General features: G+C 32.2%; 1 protein-coding gene across 1 annotated transcript; it reads right to left on the reverse strand.

The window, feature by feature from the left end:
• Positions 1 to 2,185: 2,185 nt before the first annotated feature.
• On the reverse strand, positions 2,186 to 11,946 carry LOC112687001 (major facilitator superfamily domain-containing protein 6). The gene is made up of 11 exons (XM_025559506.1): positions 11,463 to 11,946; positions 7,257 to 7,641; positions 5,252 to 5,767; positions 4,988 to 5,143; positions 4,802 to 4,915; positions 4,636 to 4,732; positions 4,307 to 4,468; positions 4,109 to 4,239; positions 3,098 to 3,251; positions 2,943 to 3,037; positions 2,186 to 2,442 (listed from the first exon to the last, which is right to left on the reverse strand). Exons 1-11 carry the CDS (start codon positions 11,834 to 11,836, stop codon positions 2,353 to 2,355), a joined length of 2,274 nt encoding a protein of 757 aa, XP_025415291.1. The 5' UTR covers positions 11,837 to 11,946; the 3' UTR covers positions 2,186 to 2,352.
• Positions 11,947 to 12,883: the final 937 nt, after the last annotated feature.

The following is a 12,883-nucleotide window of genomic DNA, read 5'->3' on the forward strand; positions in this document are numbered from 1 at the left end:
TTTTGAAAATTCCAAAAGTTTTCTGACATTAAAATTTGAATAACTAAAAATATTGCAAACCAACGCATTTTTTCAAAAGTAATTATTGTAATTTACAAAATAATAAAAACAAATAAAAAAAAGTTGAGCCGAGAAACATTCGGAAAAAGTAAAATTATTTTTAACTTAAACTTAAACTTTATATTGACGTTTTTCTTTATATTTATATAAATTAAATAATTTTTTTATTTGCATACCTCCAGCTACAGAATCTATATTTCTAAGTTTGTCAATTTTACTGAATATATAAAATAATTAACGATTGAATCAACCAAATCGTAACCCATGTTTACATTCTTAAGTATGAAATCAGTCGGTTAGGTGGTACATCATACAACCACAACCACATTATCAATATAACTACAATAATAATGATTATATCGCCGTTATTCTTATATCATTAAATATTATAGGATACCATATGAGTAAAATAATGTTCTTTTTTCATCCAATTCTATTTTTTTCCTCTAATTTTGGCCATATTTTATCGAATAAAACCCAATGTGAGACGGGTGATCTTCACTGCATCTAACGGGACGAAATAAAGCAAATATTACTAACAAGAATGAAAAATTTTAATTTATAATAACAATAAAAACAATATTTTAAAGTAGTTAAAAATTTCAATTTAATTAACATTTTGTTATTAAATGTAATGCTTATTTCTTGCGTGAATAACATTATGATATCCAGTATTTTTCTTACGAGATCATACTTATAGTAAAATCTGTCATCAGAATCATAATATAGTGAAATGTGGTTGATGCACCTAAACAGTGTGAATATAAACAATTTTTAAACAAGTTATTAGCCGTTTGGTATTGAATTCGAATTGGTATACAATAACAATAAATATTATACATTTACTATCCAATACTATTTATTTATCTGTAAGAGTCACTTTAACATGAAAAAATGTATACAAATATTTAAAAAGATTTTCGTAATAATACCAATATAGTAATATTCTTTATTATTATTATTACTCTTTACAATAATTATTAGTTAAATTACAATAACAATAATTCAGCAGTACTGATAATAATCGTTGCATCGTTAAGTATTTCAATAAAATATTTAAAAATTTGAGTAATTTATACATTCGTAAAATATTTTAATCAGGAATACAAATGTTCATATAGCTCTCATTTTCGAATATTTACAATTCGATGTACTTAAATGTTTAGATATAATGTTTTCCATACAAAGAAAATTTTACAATATTTATAAACATTTGAAAAATAGTTGTCCATTTTTTTTAACAATAAATTGTAAATATATATTTAAAGCTTACTTTATATATTATATAACGAAATTCTTAAATATTTCTTTAATGTAATATTCTGTTTTCTTTTTTTATGTATTATCGGGCCAAATATACTATTTATAGTCAAGTATGGTCCAATTTATGAATAATTTATTACTATCGAATCGTATTTATTCTCTTCATTATCATAATACAATTTGTAAACGATTTTATCTATTAAGAGATTCTAAGAGATTCTATATTTTATCGAAAAAGTATTCAATTAAAAAAGAAATGTGGTACAGACATATTTTATTGCAAAATATTCTACTAATCAAAGTACGTTTCTAATACATAAACAAAATCATCTCTGTATTAATTTTTTTTTATTATTTATTAATAAATAATATAAATATTAATTACGATCGACGTACATTTTTTAGCTCGTTATCCATATTATATTAAAATACCATAAACTAGTTATTATTCTTTTATATTTTTATAAGTAAAAATCCACGTTGTTTTAACCATTTTTAATTATTCCAAATAAAACGTGCAAACTTCATTTGATATGATTTAATTAAATTCGTGCAAATAATAATAATAATAATATTTTCAACGCAACAATAAATAAATTAACCGTATCACATAAGCATACATCTTCATTAATACGTATCTCTGTAACAGTTTTTATGAACAATCCCCCCATCATACAAGAGCAATATTACTTTCATCAACAATATATAGGTTTAGGTTTATATAGGTAAAAACCAAGAAAAACAAAAACAGCTAAGACAATATTTTTTCTGCATGTTTGTATAAGTTAATGTTATTGTGTATTTTATTATTAGTTTTTTAATTAAATTTGTTTTTATTATTACTGTTATATTTATTGCTAAGTCTCAATAGTTATAAAATAACGAACTTGTTTAGGTAAGGTACTAAAAACAGGAAAAAACAACGCCGCGTTTCTCCTCACGTCAATAACATTATTAAGAAAAAACAATCCTCTGACAGTATATGCCAAAAGAACAAATGAAGAAAAGTCACGTACATCTGAATCACCGTTACCATTGGTATAATGGCGAATTTCTTTTCATTGGTTCTGGGCTTATTATTTCTGAACTTATCGTGTGTTTTTGTAAATCATTGCACATCTGAAAACAAAACAAAAGTCATAAAACTTTTATACAAATGTACCATAATTATAAGACCCATAATTTGTAATTAAAATTAAAATATTATTCAATCCACTTAAACTATACTATGGAGTAAACAAATTATTAATTTATATTTTATATTCTTATCAAAGTATTTAAAAAAAATAAAATATTAATTTTTATAATTTTATGTTCAATATTAAATTTACTGAATTATCCGAACCTCTAAATATAAATTATTTTGCGCATAAAAGAATTTGTTTTCGTTTTATTATGCCTTTATTTTATTTAGAATATGTTCGTATATTAATATTTGCATACATTTTATGTATGGACTTTCAGACCTGAGTTATATAAAGTAACTATTAAATGATAAGGTTTAATATGATTTCAGATTGAGAACAACTACTCTCAGACTCTAATCTATTTTTACTAACTTCTTATAATAAATAGTTATAAAAATATACATTCAATTTTTTTTTTTTTTTTTTTAGTACCGTATATTGTTTCTGTATACATTCATCCGTATACAATGTGCCATGATTGATTGGTTGCTGGTAGCCGTTATTTTGTCTAAATGGATTCGTTGCGCCTAAAATGAAAATATTTGATAATAAATATTATAGCTTTACCGACAAGGAGTTTCGAATACCTTGCGGTATATTCAAATTTCCACCGGACGTATGTGTGGCGCCGTAACCATGATTTTCAGTTGCCAGATCTTGTAATTTGTTGCTCGATAAACCTCTTGGCAAGGGATTGCTAGGTACACCATGCGGAGCTAAATGAGCTGTTTCTTCGGCCACCTGCATGAATAAAAAAGGAAACTTATTGTTCATTCTTATTCTAAAATGTAACTTCTATAGATTAAAAAATGTTATATTTTTAAATATTTTTTATAATCATGTTTCTAATTAGTATATAATAATTAATCCTTTATTATTAAATGCATATTGTAATAGACCATATTTATTTATCCCTATAAACTTAGTCCACAAACAAATATCGAAAACATTATTACATTATTCATAATCTGAATACTCAAATACTACTCAACAGGATAGAAACCAAGACAACGGATGACACAACATTTACGTATTATACCAAAGTAAACATTATAGTATTAACTATCTTCAAAGTTTAATTTATAGATACAACTATTTGAATTATTCAAAAACAATTGTCAAAGCTAATAACCCAATATTTATATATTGTAACATTATCAACAAATAATCTTCGGACAGCTTTCATTTTTTATATAATTTCAACAACGACTAAATATTTATCCTAACGTGGATATTATGGTATATCTAGTAATTTACAATATAAATGCCGGCATTAAGATCGTACTCAATCTATTTCAGAATTCTCAAGTCATAGACATAAGCCCCTTCCAGCTTTTTTTTTTACCGTATAATTTTTTAGTTCGACTAAAACCTATAAAATATATGATAATAATTGATCCGCGAAACCAGATTTATTTTAATTTTTCCTTTTTTTTCGTAAAAAAGTATAAATTGATAGAAATAAAATAAATTCTACTCACCATATTGGTGACAACGATTTATGAATTATCACACAATTTTTATAACTGTACAGTTAATAACTTCAAACATATTTTTCTACGCTGCTATAACTACTAAAAAATGGTAATATTATTCACCTGATGTGGATCTTCGGCAACTGGAAGTTCCGATACAAATCCAGTATCTTTTCTGTAGAAATTAATGAAAATAAAAGCTCCCAAAACAAGTGCGCAAACAAATCCATATCCTCTGAATGTTGTTGTAGTGCCTATATTCCCAAAACAAATGATCAAGTCATATTTCTATTACATACGTTTTAAACTTTATATGCGTACCAAAGTACGTGACAAACCATCCACCGATGACAGCACCGCATCCTCTGCCTAATCCATGGTGAATACCTTGCAACACTCCTTGTGCAGAACTTCGTAACTGTTGCGGTGTATTATGAGCTATATACGAACAACAAGCCGCCCAGACGGCTGCGTGGGTTATGCCTGAGAAAAAAACCAAAATAAATCTATATTAAATTATTGTTGCGTATTTATTCGTTTTCTCAAGTAAACTATTGTTCACGGCGTAATTTTTATGACAATTGTGTCTCCGATGTAGTATTTAACAGTCATGACGAGGTGATGAAAAACACGATAATGTGAACAATTACCTTGCATGAACTCGAACGGTAAAACCCACCACGGGTTTTTCAACCAAGAGATGTACAAGAAACGCAAAATGTTACCAACGAGTCCCAGACACAATACCTAAACACAATGAATGATAATATAAGCTCTAAATTTTTAATCATTACTACTAATTTGAAATGTTCATACTTTTACGTGTCCCATTTGACGGATGAGTTTGAAGCTGAAGAAGTAGGCGAATATCTCCGAGATGTGATTAATAACCGAAGCAACACCGAAAAGCGTAGGTGATCCTCCATAATCCTAAACATTTTTGATAGTGTTATAAAATCAAAAAACGTTGTTTTTTTATTTTTTACGGCTATAATTACTCACTTGCAAGTGCCAAAATAAGAACGTAAATATCAGTCCGATACCAAATCCCATGAACCACGAAACGAACAAAAATGATCCGCACTTCAAATTGGCAAAATATTTCAAGACCGTAATCCATTCAGGAATTTTCTTTGTAGTTTGAGCGAAAATCTTAGTCTGAAATTTGTTACAATGAAATTCAGATACATTCAAGTACACAATATACAACGCATTTCCGCGGATGGGTAATTTAATTCTATAGGTCTGTTTGCAATATCAAATAACCTTTAAGTTTGCCTCTGCCCCTCCCGTAATTTCTGGGGGTCTGGGCGGTAAGCCCGCCGCGTTGGGTGCCAAAGATGGAAGGTTCAACTGTTGGGCCAACTCTTGCTGGAGATAATCGTCCCTAGAGGGCACCGCCGATCCTTTCTCCATCATCATCTCCGTCTGTTCGTCTTCGGCCGTTTCTTCGTACCGGAAGTTCATCTGTGTGGCAGTGATCAAAGCGGCGCCCATAAGCACGGAGAACGTGGCGAAACAAATCGTGTAATTTTTTTCCCTGTCCTGCGGTCCGTTGCAAGGATGATCCGGGAAGGCGGTCGAATGGTCCAGCGCTATGCCCACGAAGAACATGGCCAGACCCCATCCCAATGAACCAAACATTCTCTGATGACCGTATTTGTCGGCATCCGTACCTAGCAGCGTAATGACCGCCGAGTCAGCCAACGTAATAGCGGGTGCACTGAAGAATTCTCCTATCATGACCAAAAGCAACAGGAGAAAAAATACTTTTTCGATGTCCTAGAAAAAATGAAAAATTAATTATTACATTTTTTGTCAGTTAAAATAAATTACATTCAATTTAATATTAACATAATCACTAATAATACTGTACATATTGCATACTATTTTTTAACAACATTTTTAAATTTATATTAATAATAAACTATGCTCCGCTATTTTTATTATACTCGTATAAAATGGTCAGTTTAAATTTTAAGAACTATTGTGAACATTTATAAATTTAAATTTTTTCGATATCTAAGAATCGCCGATATATTGATATATTAAGTGAATTGAATTATATACAAAAAATATTAGTGCCCTTAAACTACTTTATTTCCAATCAATTTCGATGGTATTTATAATTATGATTAATTGTTTTACAAATATCAACCACTAGAATACCAAAAAACAAATAATCTTTTATTCAAAAATTTTAATCAAATAAATCCTATATTTAAATATTGATGGCAACTCATAAGTCATAAGTTTAAAAATGAACTTTTTATATAATAATATAATAACTAATATGATTGAGAAAACATTAGAAAATATTATAGAAAAAAATATAATAAAAATAATATTAATAATAAAATATAATAAATATAATAAGAATCATAGAAAAATATAATAATTAATTTCATATCTATATAACTTTCAACATCACTTAACGTTAAAGTAAATGTATAACTCCAAAACTATATTAATCAGATCAATTATAAAATCTATTAATATTAACTTTTAAGCTATTCTTTTCGAATGATATAACTTCAAAATAATGATTGAATAAATTATTCTTTACATAATAAAATCATAAAATCATTGATCAAATAATAAATAATAAAATAAGCCGAATTAACAATTTATAGATTTTTTTTTTTTTTTAGTTCCATTTAAACAAAAACATTTCACTATGTGTATTCGTACTGAATTTGTAACGCTATTATAATATGCTGAACTTGAATGTCACTCGATATAATATTGGGTCAAGTACTTTGTAATTCTTGCTAGATTATTTAAATGTAATATCCCTGACGGTATCAAATTTCAGCGTCAGCCATGGTGGTTTCAGAATAAAGCGTTCACATAATTTTATTCGGTATTAAAACTACGAGTAAAAGTTTAAACTTCGAGGACAATTATTTTATACAACTATTATTATATATAGTAGTTTCATTTTCTTAACGAATTCGAATTAATGAAAAAGATTGCGTTTCCTTATGCCTATATATCGTAATTTATTCGAAACAATTTATACTTCCGAACACACCAATTTACGGTGCCCATAAATGTTATAACATGTGTTTTAATATAGTATTATAATATAAATACAATTTGTTCGAAATTTTTACGAAACCGTTGAAAATACAATCGATTTCAAATCGAAAAATCACATAAACGGGACGAGTTTTGCGGACACTGCGACGATATTCTATTTCAAACTTCTGAGATACATTATTTATCTCGTAAACCATTCGTATTTCGACTGAAATTTCGGCTGACTCACTTCAATCGTGTACACGATGTGACTGTAAATCGGCATGACCAGGTTGTAATGCTGTTTCTCGTTGTAGTTTGAGGCGAACTTGACGTCTAACGGGGACCGACCGGCCGTAAACCTCGGACGCACACCGCGGGTCCGTCGTATCACGGGCGTTGATAAGTCCGGCACTTCGAAGTCGTTAATGTCTTGATCGTATTTAATGAAATCCGTCACTGAAGACACGTCCCGTTTGTAGACTTTCGGCGCCATTGGTGTTTCCAGCATGTACGTGGACGCGTTTTTTTTCACAATACATCTCGTGGCCGGTGGCTGTATGAAACCCAACGGTAACGTGAAAATTATCCAACACGAGAGGGAAGCCAACAATAACATTTTACCCTTGCGCCACCTACATATACAACAAAAATCGTTCGATTATCACTTATATCACAAATATTTATTTGCAATTTCTTCCTAAAACTAATATGTTATACGCGTTGTCAGGTGGCGTGTTGACCGTGATTTTAAAGGGCAATTGCCCGATAATTTTAAAGGGGTGGGTGGTTGAGTACTAGATTTAGTGAGACATTTTTGTCATCTGAATATGATATTTAACAAGAATCATAACTTCAATAATAACTAACTAGTAAAAATGCTAAGAAAAGTTATCCAATAGAGTGCCACGATATTGTAAATAACAACACTGAATACGGCTATAATAAAATAGCAATATAGATAGCATTATAATTTTAGTTTTAGTTCCTACTACTCTGTACTGTACTACTAAAGTAGTTTATAAACAAATAAAATCGTTGTCGTACAACGTGAATACCCAATTCCCCGTGACCTGCGTCTGACATAATGTATTAATGTTAAGCTGTAAAGTTGTTTATGATAAATATTAGTTTATTTTTATTTTGCAGCTGTTGTTACATGATCTTCATATTAATTACTAAGTGTAATTTAATATAGTAATTAATATTTCAATTACAGTAGTTCAAATAAATAGATATAATTTTTTGTTGTACAAATATTGTAAGCGTCAAGACTTAAGGGATGGTAGCATAGTTGGAGATCCTGGAAAATATTGAGGGGGGCTCAAATATCTGGTGGTAAACAGCTCTGTAGGGCTTTAGCTTTAAATTATAAATTTGGGTAGAGAGGGGAACTTGTCCCCCTATCACTGTCTCTGGGTGGTAGGTCATTCAAAACAATGAATTGCCCGATAGAATATTTCACTTCACCACGCCACTGCGAGTTGATGTAAAAGTATCGGTCTGTTTCACATGGACTTATTGACCGATTGCCGTAATATAATATTAACTTTTCTTTCGTATTCAAGAAAAATATATTAAATTCCGACTGTACTGCTGACTATTGTATGGATACTTCTTGTTGTGACAATATTATTTTTTCCTTTGGGACCAATGCTTATAAGATTACTTAAAAGTAAATATTAACTTTGAAACTATGAAACAGGATCTAATTAAATTAAGATCAAACACAAAATAACACCTAAATCCATAATTTATTAACATTCTATTTTACATAAATTTTTTTAATATTAAATACATTGTTGATTCAAATAGTCAATGTTCAAATAAATTAGAAGTTAAAACTTAATTACATAAAAGCAAACGCTAATCATATCATATACTCGTATGCGCGAAAATGTAAAATGTATTAAAATCGATCCCTAATGGTTATAATACAAGTATTTTTAATACTTAAGTATTAACATAATTTTTTATATAATATATAAATAAAGCAATAAAAACATAAGAATGTAATCATTTAAAATTGAATAAAACGTTAAACTCAGTTGAATTTTAGATAAGTAGGTCACTATATGAATATGTTTAAGTATTTCGAAAAGAAAAAATACAATTATTTTTTTTAAAAGCTCAACGTATTATTGATCTATAAATTATCTGTGCGATATAGCATTATTATAATGTAATAAAATTATTTAAAAATACCAAACATAATGATGAAAAATATTATTATGAAAAAAATAAATATTTATATTTTTTTCCAAAAGAAATGAATACGGTGTTTTCATAAAACTTTATAATACTCTGAATCGCTGTAATTGATAACAAAGAAAATAAAACAAATCCTCAGTTTTAATTAATTATTGATTTCATATAAAAGTCTTGTTAGGAAATTTCTATTTAAAATTAACACATTCCAATTCATCATTCACTGATTAATGTGTACACCAGTTCTACCAGAGTTCTTGTAATCAGTCAAATACATGTAATACGTACAAATGACAGTACTGATTGATGTATTCGTAGGTCGTTACATATTCCGAAGGGTATTCAACCGTATAATATAATGTTGATCATGAAAATGCATTTATAATTTAAATTATATTTGAATGATAATCAATTAAATATAATCTATATAGATGTACCATTCAAATGAAATACACTTATCTAAGAATTATAGAAAAACTTTTAATTGTCTAAAAACCAAACTTCTTATGAATTTACTTTTATTAGGTATATATTTCCTGTATTTTAATGATGATTTAATGTTAGGTTAGGTTAGGTTAGTTAATTTGTTCAATAAATAAATTAATTTTATCTTGTTATTACTCAATAATATTTTGCCTGTCATTCTCTTTTTTTGTATTACTTTTTATCTTTAGTGTTGACAAATAATATAAATAACGTAATGATTGACAAATAATCAAATCACCCGATTGTGTTGATCACAATGTATAGCATTTCTAATCTCACGGCAACTAATCCTGAGTAAATGTAAATTTGCTTCTTAGCAAAATGTATAACGATTGAACTCGTGTACATCGGCACGATGTTCGCGTCCTAACAAAACCTGACACATAAATTCGTAGCAGTGAACTTAGACAATTAGACAAATTAGGCCCAATTAGACATTACGTGTGTAAGTCTCGTGCAGGCTGTCGAAAAGGGCTGTTATGTGGGACGGAAAAGGATTACGGAAATTCAACTATGTTTCACCGGGATTCGTGGCGGTAACAGACGAGATTTTATTGGACCTCCACCCTCTTCTCTCCGAAATGCAACGCTCGTAATTAGACCGAGAACTGTATTAACGATTTGCGGGTAACTTTGATTCGACGAGAGCGACAGTCGAGAAGGGACAAGGCTTTCATACGTGGACCCTAGAGACTTATTCGTTATAGTGTTGGCCTAAAGGTCTGAACACTTCCGGTCCCCCGTTCAATATTTCGACATTTTTACTTCCTCAGATTTCAATGAGCCAATAGGAGCTCACGAAGTAATGGATTTTGGGTTTGATCGGCGATAAAAACGATGTTTGCCTTACAATAATTCAACATGACATAACGTTATGAGACCGCGGAAAGCTGCAGATATCGGTCCCCGCTGCGGGTTCCCATTGGTAAACCATCACGATAATATATGCGTCGACATCATAATGTGTACACTTGTTGGACAACGGCAAATTACGTGGACGGATTAGCGACGACGCGGGCGCGCGTATTCTTTCGGCGACGTCCGTGCAGGGTGCGGGGTGCTCTGGTTTTGATGGCAGACGGGGGACGACCCCGTTAACCCGCAATCGCCGGCTGAGGGGAAGGCACGCGCGTATGGAGGTTAGCAACGTCGTCGGCGGCGGTGGCGGCGGAGAGAAATGGGTAGAAAATCGATCGGAGACCTCTACCTTTCTTTCTCTCTGTCTCTCACGAGACGCGCCCGCGCGCATGCACACGCATTCACGCCTACACAGGCACGGCCGCGACAATCGTATTATTATGATTTTTGTTATTATTGCTATTGTTGTGTTCCGCGAGAACATGTTACAACGACATCCGAAACGACGAGTGTTTTCAAAAACGTAAACGGACATTTTTCGTTTTTCCGATCAGCAGGGCTCGACGGACACGGAGCGCTACGTATGGGGTAGCACGGACACCGTGACCGAATAATCGTCCGACCGCCGGGTGCGCTGAAACCCGTTATTATGTAGGGCAGTCGCCTCAATAATTTTCACCGGTGGTACCCCTTGTTAGCCACGTTTTTATCGGTTCTTCTGCGGTTTTTTTTTTTCACTACAATGAAAACTACTACGATCTTTGGAAAAATGTGTGCGTGCGCGTCGTTCGAATTAAAATAATTACCGTCATATCCCCTCCCCCCTCCACCACACACAAGCACACACACAGGCGCGTAAACTTTGAAACAACTTCGGCGAAAGGACATGTGCATCCGTACGTACCTGTCGGCCAGACCACCCCAAAACGGCGCGGCCAGGAACTCGACGAACGGCCGGGACCCGATGAGCAGACCGCATTGGCTAGGGTTCATGCCCATCTGCTTGAAATAGACGCCCATGAGCGGAAACAGTGAACCGAACGCGGAGTAGAAGAAGAAGTAAAACGTCTTGACGGTCAACAGCTCCTGGTCCACCGAGCCGAATATCAGTTCGATGATATCCGACTTGCCGCGTATCCGGTTCGTCGAGTCCTTCGGCTGCGGGTACTGTTCCGGGTCCACCTCGCCTAGCGCTTCGGGGTCGACGCGCGGCCGGACGCCGGCCGCGGCCAGCGCGGGCCCCCGGGACTCGCGAGGCACCTCGTACGGCAAAGCCATGCCCAACAGTAACGACGACGACGACGACGACGACAGTGACCGGACAGCGAAAAGCGACCGGACGACAACACCGCGGGACAACACACACCGCCTGACGACGGCACACGCTATCTGACCGAGTGCCAATCGCGGGGGGGGCCGCCGCGTGACGGGCAGCGCTCGCCGAGGGGTTCGGCCGAAGCTCGGCTGTGCGCGCCCAGTGCGGCCGTCACGCGCGCGTCGAAAAATGTTCGCGAAAACCAACACAAACGCACAATGTCGTATCCGGCGCGATGGTGAGGACCGTATCAACGTTCAGAAATATTAACTCCGAGGGAGAGGGGGGTGCAGAGGTTGAAAAGAGGCAATATTTTTTTTTTTTGTTTTTTCTCCCCGGTCAAGCCCGGATTAAATCTTGGGGTCCATAATCATATTCAAAATATTGGTGACCCACACGTAAATATATTTCGGAGACAAAAAAAAATTATATTCTAATTTAGAAATTTATTTCTTGCTTTTTTAAATACAAAAATAAAAATGTTATTTGCATAAATAATTTTTTCTTTCTTTTTAGTAAGGAAAACGGTTTTTAAAACGTGAAAAAAAATGAAAACGAAAAAAATATAATAACAAAATCAATTAATAAAACATAAACAAAAAAAAATATTATAACGAAATCAAAAACGAAAACGAAAATAAACTATAGTATTATACTATTATTATTTATTACGAAAAAAAATATATATCTGTTATCAAAAAGTTAATAATTCTGATAAGGAATAGATAATTGTTGACAAATAAAATATATTAATACTATAGCTCAATAATTAATTATAATCCACATGGCACATACACATTGCAGTGGTCACGATAAAATTCAATTATCATTCACGACGACGGTCATGGATCATCTGTAATATGGTTGCCGCTTCAATTATTATAATATGACTAGCTGACTCGGCAAACGTTGTTTTGCCAAAAAGTTTTTTTAAATATTAAGTGGATCCGACGAACTTAACGCTTTCAAATAAACTTTAGAGTGTTAATAAAACATATAGTTCAAGAATT

This window comes from Sipha flava, unplaced genomic scaffold, assembly GCF_003268045.1.
Source record: "Sipha flava isolate LNK unplaced genomic scaffold, YSA_version1 32_pilon_pilon, whole genome shotgun sequence".
Lineage (NCBI taxonomy): Eukaryota > Metazoa > Arthropoda > Insecta > Hemiptera > Aphididae > Sipha > Sipha flava.